Genomic DNA, 16,160 nt, shown 5'->3' on the forward strand with positions numbered 1-16,160 from the left:
GCAGGCACTGGGGGAGTCCCTGTTCCCCTGAGCACTGCCAGGAGTGACCAGGAATAACGGTCACAAGCTGGCGGAGGGGAGATTCAGACTAGACATCAGGAGGCGCGACTTCACGGTCAGGGTGGCTAGGGTCTGGAACCAGCTTCCAAGAGAAGTGGTGCAGGCTCCTACCCTGGGGGGCTTTAAGAGGAGGTTAGATAAACACCTTGCTGGCTTCGTTTGACCTCAGCGCTCCTTCCTGCCATGGTAGAGGGTCAGACTTGTTGATCTGGTCAGGTCCCTTCCGACCCTAGAAACTATGAAACTATGCTGATTCCTCTTGATACTGGCACAGGCCAAATCCTTCATTTCATTTCTCCCAGGATTAGACTTTCTGAAACTGAACAAACAGCCTCACTGTCCAAGATGTGACAGTAGGGAAACCACACATTTAGAGTTTGCATTTAGAATTGGGACTTTGTACCAACCTGTTCTTGAATACACAAGGGATTGCTTATCTGCCCTCTCTGTTCATTGTCAGTGTCCCAAGATGGTTGTTTTCCTGAAATTAATTAGCTTTCACATACTAATGACTGCAGACAGCAGCAGCATAGGCTGCCTCTGTGAACCGGTTCACAGTAATTATACCATGTGGATGGGGCAATATAGTATCCGGATTGTATAGGAGACATACAGAATATTCTCCAAAATTTGTTAGTCAGTTTTGTGCAAATTAAGTAATGGTGGTTTGTACAGCAAGGTTCAGGTTCCAGGGGCAGCCATAGCACCTGCTGGTGACTGCAGTACTGCAGTGCCCTTGCCCCGGCTTGAGCTCTAGGGTGCCCTGCCCTCCTCACTTGGCTGCCTCACCTTGATGTGTTTAATTGAGAGGGAGGCTGCCTGCGGGTCCTAGAGTGAGCCCCAGCAGTCCCTCCTGGACCCTGCTGGTCTCCCTTAAGCTGAGTGGGCACTCTTGTCCTGTCTGTGCCCTGGGGCTCCTGTAGCCTTAAGGGCCAATTAGTGGCTCTGACCACCCTTACACAGCACCTATGCTTCACAGATGTTCCTATGCAGTTGTTCTCGTCTCGGCCTGTACTGCTTTTTTTTTTTTTTTGCTGGCCCCTCAGGCTCTAGTCCACTGTGCCAGAATGAGCTTCTGGGCTCCAGCCCATCTCTTCCATGGAGCCTGAGCCCCACGACTCTGGTATCAGTCCTTCTTGGACATCCTTGGCTCGCTATCTGGGCCCCTGGCCCTGCCTCTGCCCAGCTCTGGGCCCCGAGCCTCTGGCAGCTCTCTCTGCCTGGGCTTCTGGCTCGGTCTCCACCTGGCTCTGGGCACTGGGCCTGCTTTAGCTTTCTTGGTTGCCACCTGCTTTCAGGCCAAAGCTCACTCAGTGTCCTGGGCTCTTAGCCTTTGGAGGGCTCAGGTGCCGTTAGGACCTCCTCTGACCTCCCCTAGTGCCACACCCAAACCACTGGATTAAACTGGAACAATGGCACGAGCACGCTGGCCCTAGGCTTATATGGAGCCTGAGCTCTGCTTCTTCCGGCCAGGTGGTGCTCCCTGAGCGGGGGTTTCTGGTTAGGGCCTGAAGTCTGGTTTCCGTGGCAGCTTATCACTGCTGGAGCAGCCTCCCTGCTGCGCCGAGCAGGCTGTGCCCCACGGGCCTCTTCCCTTGCAGCCAGCTCCCCCAGGCAGAGTGCTTCTATCTGGCCGCAGGCGTGCCCCTTCCCTGTGATGGGCAGCAGTATTTGTTTGCTGCTTGCCTTCTTGTGGCTAGCCCCTGTTCAGCTCCTGCTGCCTTTTCTCTCAGTAAAGTAACGGGAGCCTAAGACTCCCTGTTACAGTTTGTCAGTCAGAACTGAAAATTAGAAACAAATGTTTAGGAAGGCAGAGATCAAAGAGCAGTTTAAATGTCTTCAGGGATTAATAAATCCATGATGACAGGCTGAATGTTAAATACTACCAGGAAGGAATTGTTAGATGAGAGGAAAAGCGTTAAGTCCCATTTGGGTCCCATCCTTTTTTTTTGTCATGTAGCCTTTTGACAGGGTCCAGGTTTGAGTGTCTGGTGGAAGTCCATTTGAGGGCCAGGCTAAAGTGAAAGATTAAAAGCCCCCTCTGGGAAGCAAGCATAGACTAGCAAAGCCTTTGGCTGCATCTCCTGTAGGAAGCTCAGCAGTCTGTAATCTTCAAACAAGATAACAGAAAGCAGCACTTCTCTCTAGAGCTCTCCGCACTGCCGGCTGGTCAGCAAGCCCTCCTTTCAGGTTATGCTGAGGTGCCTCCAGCAGGCTCAGCTCAGGGGTATCTTGCCAGCTGACACCTTGGAAATCCCTATTGGGCTTTGACCGCCAGGAAAAACTCTGTGGCCCTGTTGCCATATCCCTGTTATATACCTGTCCATGAGGCACAGGAGGACCTGGGAAGGCTGTGGGTACAAAATGCTTGTACACACTGCCACAAACCTGCAGTCTTGTCAACAGAAAAGTCTTGTGTGCTTAAGATGTCTGGGGATTTAGACCTAGCTCACTGCCATGGTAACTGTGGGGCTACATTGGTTTGTTATCGCAACAAATCTTGGCTAGCTGGGAAAAACTATGGCCTTCCTCAAGATAAGAGTAAGGATGGAAGCTGATACTCATCGCCAGGAAGTATAGTGGAACATGCCTCTTAGCTCGCTTCCTTTTGCAGCATTTATTATAGGAACTCCCTTTTTGTAACTGGCCTTGTGGGGTTTGCAGCGAGTCACGTGCCGGTCTAAGAGCGATGCTGCAGCCAGAATTACATGGGTTATAATTATTAACTTATTTGAAATTTACATCATTCTTTATAGCTAAGGATGATATGTCGCTGCTCGTGAAATGTCAGTGCATGAAAGTGTATGGGAGCACAAAGTGGGGAACACTCTTGCCTTCTCCTTATCAGTGGATGCTGCAGGTTAGGGCTAAGGCCACGCTGTGGGCTGCACCAGTGCAAGCCACAGGCCACCCAAGTGCACCATGCCCTTGCAAGGGTGGCCCTGCCCTGTCCTGCCCTGCCCCTAGCTGCTTCACAAGCCCCTTGGCCTCAACCTCGGCTCCCCAGCCACAAGCTCCCCCGGCACTGGGAGCTGTGCCATGCTGCCTTGTTCCATGGGGTGGGGGCAGGAAGTGGAAGCCAGAGGAGGGATGGGGAGAGCAGAGACCCGGGCTACTGCTGCAGCTGGAGTCATAGGGAGAGTGCTGCCCGGGTGCCCGTCATCCTAGAAATCCCAGAGGCAAAACTAATCATGGAGAGATGGATGTCGTTCTGGCAGATGTCAAACAAACACTGGAGCGCAAGACAAAGACGCAGTACAGGCCATTCTGCAGGGATTGTTTTATGACTCCATTTTACTCCCTGCTTCCTCCTTACATGGATGAACAGAGAGGCACACAGCACTTCTTACCAGTTTACTCAGATCTCCCCATGCTGCCAGGCATACTTTTGGTGGTGGGAAGAGTGCTGGTGTTCAGGGAGGAATCGCTGAATTTGAGGCATCCATGTTTACTGCTTCTGCCTCTGTGCGAGGAGTTGCCCCATGTACCTTCGCCTTTTGGGAAGCTACCCTTGGGATGAGATCCATTCCGAAAGGTGCACTTTCCTTTCCAGTACATATTTTGTCTGCTGATCATTTCCCAGTTTGCAAAAGATTATAGTGCTGATTTGGCCTTATATAGTTATTTCCTGTTATTAGAAACATTCCCCTGGGTTCTTGCTGGGGGAGTAGCAGAGGGAAATCCTGTTTCCTACATCTAAAATGCAGGGATGGCAGCACTTTTCTCACACTCCATAGCCAGTATCCATGGGGCAGGGAGGCTGTGTCTTGTAGTCTCAGGGTCTACATAAAATGGGTTTTTCCAGAAAGCTGGAGTTCCTGTTCTTGTTTTCCCATGTAGTTGGCAATGCTGAGACATACCGTTTACTCTGTCTTTCTCACTCTGCTATCTTGTCTCTGGGTATGAAAGTTCCTAATGCTTTGCCTGTGCAAGTGAGTGAATGACTGTATCAGCCTTTGGAGCGAGGAGAAGCTTGATAATGAGGAAGGAGTGGGTTCTGCTCTGGGAGTGTGCAGAGTGTGCTTTCAGAAAAGAGAGTGCCTGCTGAGAGCATTGAGATACGCACAGACCTTGGATGCTTAACTTTTCCTGTGAAAACATTTTTTCCCCTTAAAAGGAAGATGTGGCTCCTGCTACTGGGAGAGACTGTTTGCGAAAGCAGTCATGAGGAATGCGTACCAGCTGAACTGAGTCAGACTGTTTGCTTTAATGGCTCTTTGAAATCCTTCTAGTTCTTGCCTCAGACTGAAAAGAGCTTCCCAAACTGCTTGCACAAACTCAAGGCAAAAGAGCACACTAAATATTTTTATTATTGGGAATGAATGGAACTGAAGGATTCAAAATAAATGGGCAAGTGGGGCATTTCTGTCGAATTCTCTTACCAGGCAGCTGGTAGCAATTACCAGAGCTCTGGGCATGCGAGTGAGGGCCGTGGGACAGCCACATCCAGGGTGGTGACTGACGGCACGTGGAATGCACGGGTTGCTTTCATGTGGCATGAAGGGACTTTTAAAGGTGTGGAGCTTGTTCTGAGGCCATCATTAGTGGCAGCTATGCAATTCCTGATTCACTGATTGAGTAGAAAACAAGAATGCATGCAGAGCTCTTTGGCTTATTAAGCCGTTCTGGTTTCTGTATTCACCCAAGTGAACAGGGAGGCTATTTCTGTATATGTGCCATAGCCAGAGTTAAATACCAGTTGTTCTGCTTGTCCAGACTAATGCAAGTCTTCTGTACGGGACCTGCCACATACATAGCTACACAGTGAATCTCATTAAACAAGTCCAAACAAAGGTGTGTCTCTTTCCTCCAACTCCACAACTTTTGGGTTATGCATATTTACTTGTGGAAGAACTGGATGATGAAACCTGCATCCTCACTGTTGAAACAGCATGGATACTGCCACTCTCAGCCATTTTAAAAAAATAATTTGATTTTTGGCTTCTGACTTTTAAACGTTAGGTTACATAGGTATCGCATTTTCAGGTTTTTTCTCTGCAACCTTGAAAGCTGATTTTCCTAATCACAGGGCTTCCACGAGCTGGTACTTTAAGACTAGCAATGTTATGATGAGGGTCCCAACAAACCAAAGGAACTGGCAATGTTGGGTCTTCCTTTATATTGCAGATGTACTGGGCCTTGGCTTTTGGTCTGATTTTTCTCAAGCAAGTAATTTCATAACTAGAGTCTATTGGCTAAGAAATGGCGTGTCCCCAGGGCCATACAGCCTGAACCCGTGCTCTCTCACTGCGTGCTTCCTGTGAGGCAGACATTTTTCACAGGTTATTGTCAGCCGCAGCAGTCCCTCACGATCGAGGATGATCACTCCCGTGGGTCGAGTAGAGCTGCAGATGAGTCCGTTGATAGCTATCCAAGAAGGCCTGTCCTAGAGCCGCAGGCTCTCTGGCAGACACCACAGGTGGTGGTTAAAGGGAGGGTCGGACCATGGATTTCTCAGTTTTATTTGCTTTCCTTCCTTTTCTGTCCTTTTTCTGCCTCCAGGGTGAGACCATTTTCCTCAAAGGAAGATGTAGCTTCTGTCGCAAGGGGTCTCCATGTAGCCCTGCCCCAGGCTAGTTTTCCCCAAACTGTGATGTCAATCTCACACTCAGTGTTTGCCTTCAGGGTGTCCTAGCTTGTGTGGGAGAGGCTGGTACTGATGGCATCTACCCGGAGGTTGAGAGATGATTTTGGGATGTATGCGTTCTCTTCAACCAGGCAACAGAATCTGCAGAGAAAAAAAAAATCACGGTGCAACACTGGGGCTTCCCTGCATGCAGCCAGGGGTGCAGCCTTGTAGACCAGTGAGCCTCTTGGAGCAGGGCTGGCAGGAAGAGTTTCCTGTCCCCTTGCTTGCAATGTGAATTTGTGCAGGGGTCAGTTGCTTATCAACAGTGAGCAGATCTGTCCCAGGGCTCTCTCTTCCCAGGCTTCAGTGAGTCACTCCTTGTTGGAGGAGTGGAAAACCTGATTTGCATCTCTGCTGTGTAGGAGCACTGGAACTAGTTAGCCGTCCTTAGCATGAGGCACAGGTTGGCACTGACCTTAGCATAGCTGGAATGGAAGGTTTGCTCGTATCGCTTTGGAGCCACGTCACTCAGGAAGCAATGTTTTAGACAAATCCTGTCTGTCTGGGCTTCCTGACCTGTTCCCATGTGCCTCCTGTTGGTGCTGTCCTGACTCAGAGCACGCTCCTCCCCGTAAGAGCTGGGCGTCTTTTGGGTATTGAGAGTGAAGAGTCTGAAAAAGTTCCTTTGTACAAAAATGCCGAGATGCTCTTGGAGAACTTTTTGGCAGAAACTTGTCCACAAGGATATTATTCTATGGCAACGTGGCTTCTACTTCCTGTTGTAGTTTAATCCCTGCTCTGCCAGCTCTCTCTCTGCATGCCGGTTATTTTGTTCATGGTTGTAGCTTCCTCTTATCTGTGCATTAGGTGCTGTAAGATTGATATATGTTGCATTACATTTTGTGTGTGGTTTGGAGCCTTACACTAGAGCAAATGTAACACCAGAGACAGAAGACCTCAAACCTCAGAGGTCCCCATTTAGTTCAGGGCAGGGAGGTGGTTCTTACACTTGTATGCATCTGCGGTGGTCTGTTTTGGACTCTCCCCTGTTCATTAACATTCCTGTTAGCACCTCACGCCGGTTCTTTCAAAGGGAATGGTAGGAGAGGGAATGGTAGGCAGGCAGCAGTGAATGTGGTGTGTCAGTGTCCTGGGTGCTGCTCACATGGAGAGGGAGAAGTAAGTACTCTCTGCCTCCAGAGACTTGCAGTTTCGGCCCAGGCTGTCCAGCTGGCGGCTTGCAGGCTGCTCATGGCATGCAAGGGGTTAATTTGCAGCCCCTGGCCCTTGGCCCTGGGGCTGTTTCCCCACATCACTCTGGCTGCAGCAGGTTTTCTGGGCTCCCGCGTCCTGGGGACAAGGCAGGGCTGTCTGTAGTGCTGTGGGAGCCTGGGGACTGGGCTCCTGCACCCACACAATGCATCAGAGAGTGGGGGGGTGGGTCATGGCTTGCAGCCTGTGTGCTGTTTGGCCCTCGCCCATGGAGAAGTTAGACAGGTCTGTGCCAAGGTATACATGTTGATAGTGGGGATGTGAAAACGCCTCTTACCCAGAGCTGATTCCAGGTAAGGCAGCGCTCGTGCAGACTTCCAGCAGGCCATTTCTTCAGTCTTGGAGCTAAGATCATGGATTAAGAGAGCAGTCTGAAGTAGAATAAGCACCAGGTAAGAAACTGTCAGCTGCTGATCTCTGGGATGCTTTTCAGGCTCTTCCCGTTGTGATAAGTAGGTGGAGCCTACGGAAGGTCGTGCTTCTCTGAATTAGTCCAGGGGTGGGCGATTATTTTGGCCTGAGGGTCACACAGGGAGTTTTGATGAGTCCTGGGTTAGCACTCCCCCGTCTCCCGGCCCCCAGCTCCCCCACAGCAACTCCCCGTGGGTTTTGGGTGGGTGGGGAGCAGTGTTTAGGAGTGGGACAGGTGGCTGAGGCTAGGATCATGGGGCTGGGTTGCAGGGCAGTAACAGCTCAGGGCCAGGGTCCAGGACGAGCTGCAGTCTGCTGCCTGTACGCCCCTACCCTCCAGGGGAGGTGGGGGGGCGCGTCCCAGGAGCCAGCGAGGTGAGGGAGGAGGGGGAGGTGGGGAGACGTGCAGCAGAGCTCGCCCAGGCGTGTGGCTGCCCCCCACCCGCGCTCTGCATGGGGCTGAGCCCTGCTCGCTCCCACCCGGGGCAGCCCACGCCACACTCCCAGCCACGCCCACTGGCCTGGTCCCAGCCTCAGCCTATTTAGGTCATAACCACAAGATCAGACATTTGATCACAATTTTCTTTTCTTTTTCTTTTTTTTAATATCAGAGAAAGTAAAACATTTCTCTGATTGTGGTTTAGCTCACTGTATTGGTGCTACGTACATGCCGAGAAAAGATTATGAGAATTATAGAACAATAAAATTATTATAGCAACATCCCATATATTGCTGCTCTGCTCTTACAGGTGCCTCTTCTTTTTTCTTCAGCTCCTGTCCTGGACGCTTGCTTTTAAAACTGGAGACCTTTCCCAAATAAGGCTACAGGACTTGGTTTTAATCTTTTCTCATGGCCTTGCTCCCTTTTATACAGTGACAGTACCTATTTCATAAGGCAGAGAAAGTGGGTTGCTGTCTAATGCTCATGACTTCCGTGGGCATGCATTTCTGAATTGTTGTGACCTCAGTTTTCTTGGAGTGACTGGTTATACTTTGTCTTGAAGCTGTTTATTTAATGTAGGCTTATTATCCATGGTGGTCCTTCTCAGATGACCCCTTTTACCATATGACCCCTTTGTTGGCTACAAAGGTCTCTTCTGGGTTAACTTTATGCAAAAGTGTGGCAAAATACAAAGCAGAGGAGTTTTTAGACATGTTATACTTGCTCTTCCTGGCTGGCTGTTGTTGAACAATGCTCAAACAACTAGAAGCAAATATCCACTGTGTGCGAGTTTCCCAAATATCTATCAGTTGTACAGAAACATTGAACATTCTGGTTTGGGTTTGTGCCACTGTCCAAACAGGCACTGCTTTCAAAAAGCTGCTTGGTAAGTCCTGATAGATAGGGCAGATGCACATTGTCTCATGACTGTTTCCAATTGCAAGAGAACACAATGCATTTGTTCCATCTAATCTCTAATATGTTTTTTTAATGATCCAAGTATGAACAGTGCCTGGCACTTTGGGTGATCCCGTAGCCTTAATCTGCCTTGCTCTCAATCTAATGACCCAGGTGGAGTTGATTCCCTTCAGGAGTCTGCTTGGCCTCCAGCACAGCGCTTGTGGGGAGGAAGGCAGAGTGGGGGCTGACTCCCTCCCACAGTGAAATGCCTGGAAGTTACCTGGAAGCCCCTGTTGGCAGCAGTCCTACAGTATCTGGAGCAAGTGTCAGGTGTCCCATCTGCACTGGTGCATTCCTGGCTTTGGGGAGCCCCAGGGCAAGACAATTTTGGCACAACACGTGGCTAGGGAGCTGTGCAAAACCCCTGCAAAGACAGGCAAGCCAGCTGTCTCTTTCAGCCATCCCTTTGATGTGCTGGGACCATGATGGAAGCTGCAGCTTCAGATGGGGGAGCCCCTGCTGTGGCCATGCAGGTCAGAGGGAGTTGGAGTTTGCTTCAGTGTAGCCCCCTTGCTCTTGCTCCAGTTTTTAGCTGCCTTTCTGAAGGCAACGTTTGTCGCAGTCGAGCCTGTCTGTCTTCTCTCCTTCCCTTCTTCCTTTTGTTCTTCCTGGCTTTTTCCTCCTTTCCTGTGGCTTTGAGTTGCAGGCTCTGGCCCAGGGTTTCCTGCTTCTTTGATTCCTCTTCTTTCCATTTCTGCCTGTCATTAGGCAGCTCGGGCTCCCTACTCAGACAGCTGGCTGCGTTTATCTTGGGTTTCAGCACTCGGTCTGTGCGTCTGTCTCTCTCATTTTGCTATTTAGAAGGGGAGGAGAATTCCTTTCGCTCTCCTCATTTATAAAACACCCTCTCCAGAAGGCTCCAGTAGGAGCTGAGTAGGCGGGAGGGCGTGAGTCCTGACTGTGCCAAAAATGTCATAAAAAAAGCAGCTGACAGAAGAGAGAATTTGTCCTCAGACTTTGCTTTAAGAAGCAGCAGAACTGGGTCTCTCAAAGTGCTGTGGGAACAGGAAGAGGGCAGAAATGAAGTTCAGGGCCGTGGTAAGATTTTTAACTCTTTTGTTCTTCTGCAGTCCATTCAGCCTGAGGGTGTTTCAGGCAGAATGTCTTATAGAGAACTCCTGCTTGAGATTTGGGGTGGGGCTTGAAGGGGTGTTGAGGATGAGTTGCACAGAGGGTTGCAAGAGACTAGGGTTGGTCTGTACCGGAGCACTGCCAGGGTGGAAAGAGGCACATGCGTCTTCTGTGTTCAGGGGAGTGCTTTCTCTGTGTTTCTCGGTGACTTGGGCCTTATCTCTCTGCCAGCCACCATGTCAAGGACAGAAAACACATTTTTGTGGCCTGTTTCCACCCTGCTCCCTAAGGGTGTGTCTATGGTAGGACAACTTGTAGCCAGGAAGTCTGCATCGGTATTGTGGACGTTCCAGAGAAGGGTAACAAGAATGATCTAGGAAAAATACCACCCTTGACAAGTCTGAAAAGCCTGGAATGGTTACCTAGCAGGGAGACAAATAGGAGGGAACATAACAGCGCATACGATAGGCTAGAGAAAGCACGGTGGGGATTCCTGTCCTCCCCATCTCCTAGCCCAAGAACAAGAGGATATGCAGTTAATTTCAAGGTTGGCAAACCGAGGCAAGGGAATGCATGTTTGCCTAGTGCATAATTAGACAGTAGAACTCCACTGAGGCTGAAACGCATCAAACTCCAGCAAGGAGATTCATAGATGTTAAATGGGCATGTGTATGTGCAAGAATGTCCAAAGCTTATACTTAAGGTTAGTTACCAACCTCTCGTTGAAACCCAGAGGCGTAAGGTTGCAAACTGTCAGGGATTCAGAGGAGGCCTACTTTGGAGGCAGGTTATCTCATACCTTGCTACAGCGGAAGTCTCTTGCACTGTCCTGTGTTCGATCTGCTTGAAACAGAAAACTGGAGTAGGGGGGCTCGGCTCTTCTCCAGAACGCCCCTCTGTATTATTTTAGACGCAGGGTATTCTCATTAGTGGGAGACTGCTGGCGTGCTAACAACTTGCTGGGGTCCTTTGACCCTAGCTGACTTCCTGCCCCTGGGGCAGGGGGCTGGACTTGATGAACTTTGAGGTCCCTTCCAGCCCCAAAGTCTATGACATCTATGAACATCAGCTAACATTAATAGTGTGGGCTTTGACATATGATAATTCTGCCTGAGTCTTATCACCTCTGGAGCTGACGTTATTGGCAGCACCAACACAAGTGCCCTGCTTACTGTAGCAGAGTGCTGATGTCCCTCTTTCCTCCCATCTATAGACAAGGCCTCTGAGACTACGGGGCGCTCTCAGGAAGGTGTATCATCTCCTCAGAGCCCACGAGGCCTAGGAAAGGCGTCCTCCACGGTGGATGCAGGGAGCTGTGTTCTCAGGGTGCAGCTTGTAGCAGGAAACGAGCAGCTGATCCTGTCTGGTTTAGTGCTTGTCGGGCTGTTGTCTGATGCTCCCTCTAAGAAAAAGAGGGAGTAGAAGAGTCCTTTGTGCTCACTGAGAGGCATGCTCCAATGCTGGCTCTGCCTGGACCAGATTGTTTTCTGAAGACCATCATGACATCAGATTGTTCTGAGGGACGTGGGGACTAGGTGGTGTCCAGCTCAGAGAAGGTGCTGGTTAGATGTGGGGCCCCAGTGGCATGAGCTAAGGGTAGCAATGAGGGAAGAGGCCGTGGTGTTGAGAGAGAAATACAGCAGCACTTTGGAGGGGACAGCAGAGCTGGGGCTGTAGCACTAGTGGTGATTTGAGGCCGGCTTGGAGGGGGGGGCTAGTGGCCACAGTGATCCAAGTGGGCGATTGGTGCACGGCCTGCCTGTCTCGCTTTCATATACTGTACCCTCTCTGCCTGACTTTGAAGTCCACAAAAAGTCTTGTGTAACCATCTGTAAACTTGTCACGGGTCCCAAGGCTCATGACCTAAGTTCACATGTAATGCCATCATGGATGCCAAAACCAGCAGCATATATTAAAAACAACAACAACAAGAAGAAGAAGCTAGGACAGTTGTGCTACCTACTAAGCAAAAAGATGCCCACTCCCTAAATGCAAACACCCAGGATGTTGCTCTTGCAGCCTCACTGATCTTTCTGCTTGCTTCATTTTTTTTACCGCTGTTTTATATTTAGCTTGTGGACTCACTCGCTATCTTTTGACTCCCTTCTTAAAACTTCTTGTTCTTTCCATTGCTGAGCTCTGTGCCAGACTTGTCTAGTTCCTGCTTGCTTTAAAACAAAGAAAACAAAATCAACAACATGGTTATAAAGCATAGAAGCAAATATAGCATCTGCTTTTTTCTTTTTATATAAGCAGTATTGCCTTCCCTTTGCTTCTGGTGTGTCAGTATTCGTTATCTCAGTTAGATTGTGAACTTGGTGAGGTAGAAGCCTTGCAGTCTTCAAACATCAAAGTTCCAAACATTTGACACTGTATAAATGGTAATAATGGGTCGCAATAACTGCGACTTTATTTACCAAAAATACTAAATTCCTTTCTTTATGCTTGCAGTCTTATCTGCTTCCTGCTGCATCCCCTTCATTTATATCTGCAACACAACCAGCATGATTCCTTTTCCACTTCGCACTGGAGGCAGTTAAAGGGATATGAAGCTCAAGTGGCAAAGACAGGTTCCACATCTCCAGCTTGAAAAAGAAAAGCTGCTGGTGGGCAGGTTACAGAAAACTTTGCTAAGGCAAAATAAGTCTTTTTTTCCCCTTCAGCCTGTCACTTGTATTTCTAAAGTGCTCGTTATTTAGTGGTTTAAATATGGAACCTCCTTTGTTTGTTTTTAAAGGAGTTGGCTAAGGGAGTGGCATTCCTCTGCCTCAGCCGTTTCCCAGAGTCATGTGTTTTGGAAGTGAATTCCCTCCCCACTTGGTGATCTGGAGGGCAACATCAGGAACAGAAATCCAGATTCTGAGCACGTGGCAGTGTGGAGGGCCCTGTGCTTCCAGTAACGTCCCGGTCCAGACTCCAGGCCTTCTCCTCTGATTGCTTTGGTAGACATTGCTAGGAAGGAGAGAGCAAGTCTGTTGGGAGCAGCCACTGAGCAAGGCTGCCACGGTCCCATTTATTCCTCCAAGGTAGTGCCAACCCTGAATTCCAGGACCGATGATCCCTGCTGCGTGTTTGTCAAAACTCTGATCTTTTGTTGTTGTCTGTCTGAAGTGACTAAAGACCATTAGACATAGTCTTGCACTAAATCAGTGGTGTCAACCTGCAACTCACTAAGCCTCATGTGTCCTTTGAGTAGTTCAAATGCAGCTCCTGAAGAAAGCCATGTAACAGCAAGTGTATTATCTGAGCTGGGGCACTGTGCAAATCGTTGACCCAGCATGTGCATCTCAAAAGCATCCCTTTGGCTCTTGCCTTGTCAAGTCTGGCTGCCCCTGTACTAGATGTCCTTTCTTTCTTTTGAGGCTACAATTGTCAATTTTTCTTCTTTTTAAACATTTTTTAAAAAGATGCATATGCAGAATGAGAATCATCTTAAAAATTAGCTTTGAGCCAATGCAGCATCTCTTAAAAGCGGGCTATCATTACAAAAGACACTGCCGTGCGTTCAGTGAGAGTTCTCTTCTGCCGTAGCTACTGGTCATATGTCAAGCATCTGATGAAGTGGACTTAAGTTCACAAAAGCTCATGCTTTCTCTGTGCGTCTTATTTAGTTGCCCTGTAAAGGCGTGACTCTACCTTGCCATATGCTAAGTAACATGATATTTCTTGTCCCTATACTGTGTAACTTCCTGTGGCTTATAGCAGGGCTGCGCACTTTGATGATCACTGTCCAGGAAGGGCCTTGCGTGTGGATGGGAAGACTGCCTGCCTGACTTGGTTACTCATCCCTGATTTTAATGGCTGCTTTATTTAGTTGCCTTCTCACTGTCCTCTTCGTCTGTAGGAACTCACTGATCTGCACACTGTACAATCCCAGAACCTCGCGTGTGCTAAAGTGCTGAGGCTCATGCTAAATCAAGTGACTTGTTCTCCTGCTGCTGCCCAGCTGGGGCCTGCAAGTGTCTCTTTCCTTGGCTACAGAGTGCAGTGGAGATCGGGGAAGAGTCTTTCCAGGTGTTCATATGACAATATCTATTGAAAAATGTGACACTAGTTGGTGACAGCTTCATTGTCACCTCCAATGTAACTGTCTGTAGGATCAATAACTGTTCATTCTGTCTGGCTTCTTGCCAGCTGTAAGGAATCAACCTGGGTTTCCCTTCATGTCCATGTTTGGACTTTGTCTCCCCGCCTTTTCTCCTTCTTCAGGAGCTGGTTCTGGAATTGCTGGTTGAGCCTATTTAATATTGGTATTAGGATGAATGTGCCTGACTTCCAGTGGAGTGGCAGCCTTCTAATAGCTTTCTGCTGAATAGATATTATCCAGCAAGTAGAGCAGTGCATTATGGCAGATGTTCAAATGTGAGCATCGATTTGTTGAGTTGTAATCCCATTGGGTTTGAACAGGACTTGTGTTTCTAGATGCTGTAGGTGACCTTAAAGCCTTCCTCCACTATATAGCCCCACTCGCTGTTTGGGTTCTTCAAGGGACTCTCAGAATCCACACAGGCCTCAAGAAGAGAGGGTTGCCAGAGGCACTGGGCTGATGGTTGTTTTGAGTTTAGTTGTCACTTGCTCTTAAATGAGTAGAAACTTTTTAATCCTTTGCTGGTCTTTCTTTGCTTCTTTGAGATTGGTTGTCCAGTCACCTTTTCCCGGAGGCTCCAAAATGCTGTGGTTTGGAAATCCTGATGCAAAAGGAGACTCTCGTGGCCAGACTGCAGTACGCAGTCCTGCCCAGCACTCGGGCAGGGCAGTAAGTGGAGGTTCCCAGAACACATTGTACCTGTATTTTCCCCTTTGCATGCTGCAAGAAATCTGAGCTCATCCTCTTCAGTTACAGTGGGAAATCTTATAGAAAATCTCAAAGTGACTTGAAAAAAAAAGTCACTGAAGAAACATTTGGGAGTTTGCTGGACGGCGGATAGAAAGCACCGTGGTTGCTTTGGCAACATGCTTTGGGAGTCAGAAGCCCCAGGTCATGGGGCATCTTTTTCCTATTTCATCACTTAAACAAGCTAAAAGTAAAATATGTTTCCATCCCACAACACTATGTAATGAGTCACCTAAAACAGTGGTTTTTATCAGCCCTCAAGAAGCAGCACTGTGCATTCAAGTGCCATTGCATTCAGTGGAACTAAATCCTGTGGAGACCAACTCTGATCCTTCAAGCTGGCCCTGTGAGTGAAAGCACAGGTGAGGCTCTCAGCTTGCCTAAATCAGTGTTGCTGCATGGCGCTGTACCCGTTTACATCGCTGAAAGTCCCGCTCAAGGCATAATTACAGAGAAGAAAAGACCTGTGGAAGACGTGCCACTTGAATTGCACTGGCCCAGAACTAATTGCTTTTGCCTGCCTGGCTCTGCGCCACGGTTGTGTTGACTCTTCTGGAGAAGCGATTAGAAGCACAGAGGGTTAAAATAGACTAGGGATGACTCCCCTGAGACTGTACCCAATTGCAAGTTCAGGAAAATCCAGCCTGCAGCTGTGTTAGTTGTGCAGCTCCCTGAGCGGAAGGCCAGGGACTGCAATGCAATGTTTCATAGTTGGTCAGGTCGGAAGGGACCCGAGCAGATCATCCAATCCGACCCCCTGCCACGGCAGGAAAGACCCCAGCAAGGTGTACATCTAGCCTCCTCTTAAAGACCCCCAGGGTAGGAGCCAGCACCACTTTTCTTGGAAGTTGGTTCCAGACCCTAGCCGCCCTGATGGTGAAGTTGCGCCTCCTGATGTCTAGTCTGAATCTCCCCTCCGCCAGCTTGTGACCGTTATTTCTAGTCACTCCTGGCGGTGCTCGGGGGAGCAGGGACTCCCCCAATGCCTGCTGATCCCCCCTGACTAGTTTGTAACAGGCCACTAGATCCCCCTCAGCCTTCTCTTGTGGAGGCTGAACAGGTTCAGGTCCCGCAGCCTCTCCTTGTAGGGCCTGCCCTGCTGCCCCCGATCATGCGAGTGGCCTCTTCTGGACGCTCTCCATGCTGTCCACATCCCTCCTGAAGTGCGGCCTCCAGACCTGGACGCAGTACTCCAGCTGCGGCCTGACCGGCGCCGCATAGAGGGGGAGGATCACCTCCTTGGACCTGCTCGAGATGCATCTGTGGATGCATGACAAGGTGCGGTTGGCCTTCCTGACTGCCTCCCCACACTGCCGGCCCATGTTCATCTTGGCATCGATGATGACTCCAAGATCCTTTTCTGCCTCTGCACTGACAAGAAGAGAGTTCCCCAGCCTGTAGGTGTGGTGCCGGTTGTTCCTCCCAGGTGCAGCACCTTGCACTTGTCAGTGTTGAAACCCATCCTGTTCTTGTCCGCGCACCCCTGTAACCTGTCTAGGTCTGATTGCAGCCTATTCCTCCCTTCTAGTGTGCCCACTTCC

At 49.4% G+C, this 16,160-nt stretch overlaps 1 protein-coding gene across 2 annotated transcripts in view; it reads left to right on the top strand.

The window, feature by feature from the left end:
• MYO1C (myosin IC) overlaps window positions 1–16,160 on the top strand; it is an 85,405-nt gene that overhangs the window by 26,946 nt on the left and 42,299 nt on the right. The window contains exon 1 of one of the 2 annotated variants that reach the window (XM_019545880.1): window positions 9,576–9,752. The exons of the other annotated variant lie outside the window; for it this stretch is intronic. Within the exon in view, the coding sequence (XP_019401425.1) occupies window positions 9,735–9,752 (18 nt within the window). The 5' untranslated portion in view covers window positions 9,576–9,734. Of the gene's footprint in view, window positions 1–9,575; window positions 9,753–16,160 lie in introns of those variants that run through there. 2 annotated transcript variants of the gene reach the window in all.

The sequence above is a fragment of the Crocodylus porosus genome, unplaced genomic scaffold (genome assembly GCF_001723895.1).
Source record: "Crocodylus porosus isolate Cpor-Errol unplaced genomic scaffold, CroPor_comp1, whole genome shotgun sequence".
NCBI classification, from domain to species: domain Eukaryota; kingdom Metazoa; phylum Chordata; order Crocodylia; family Crocodylidae; genus Crocodylus; species Crocodylus porosus.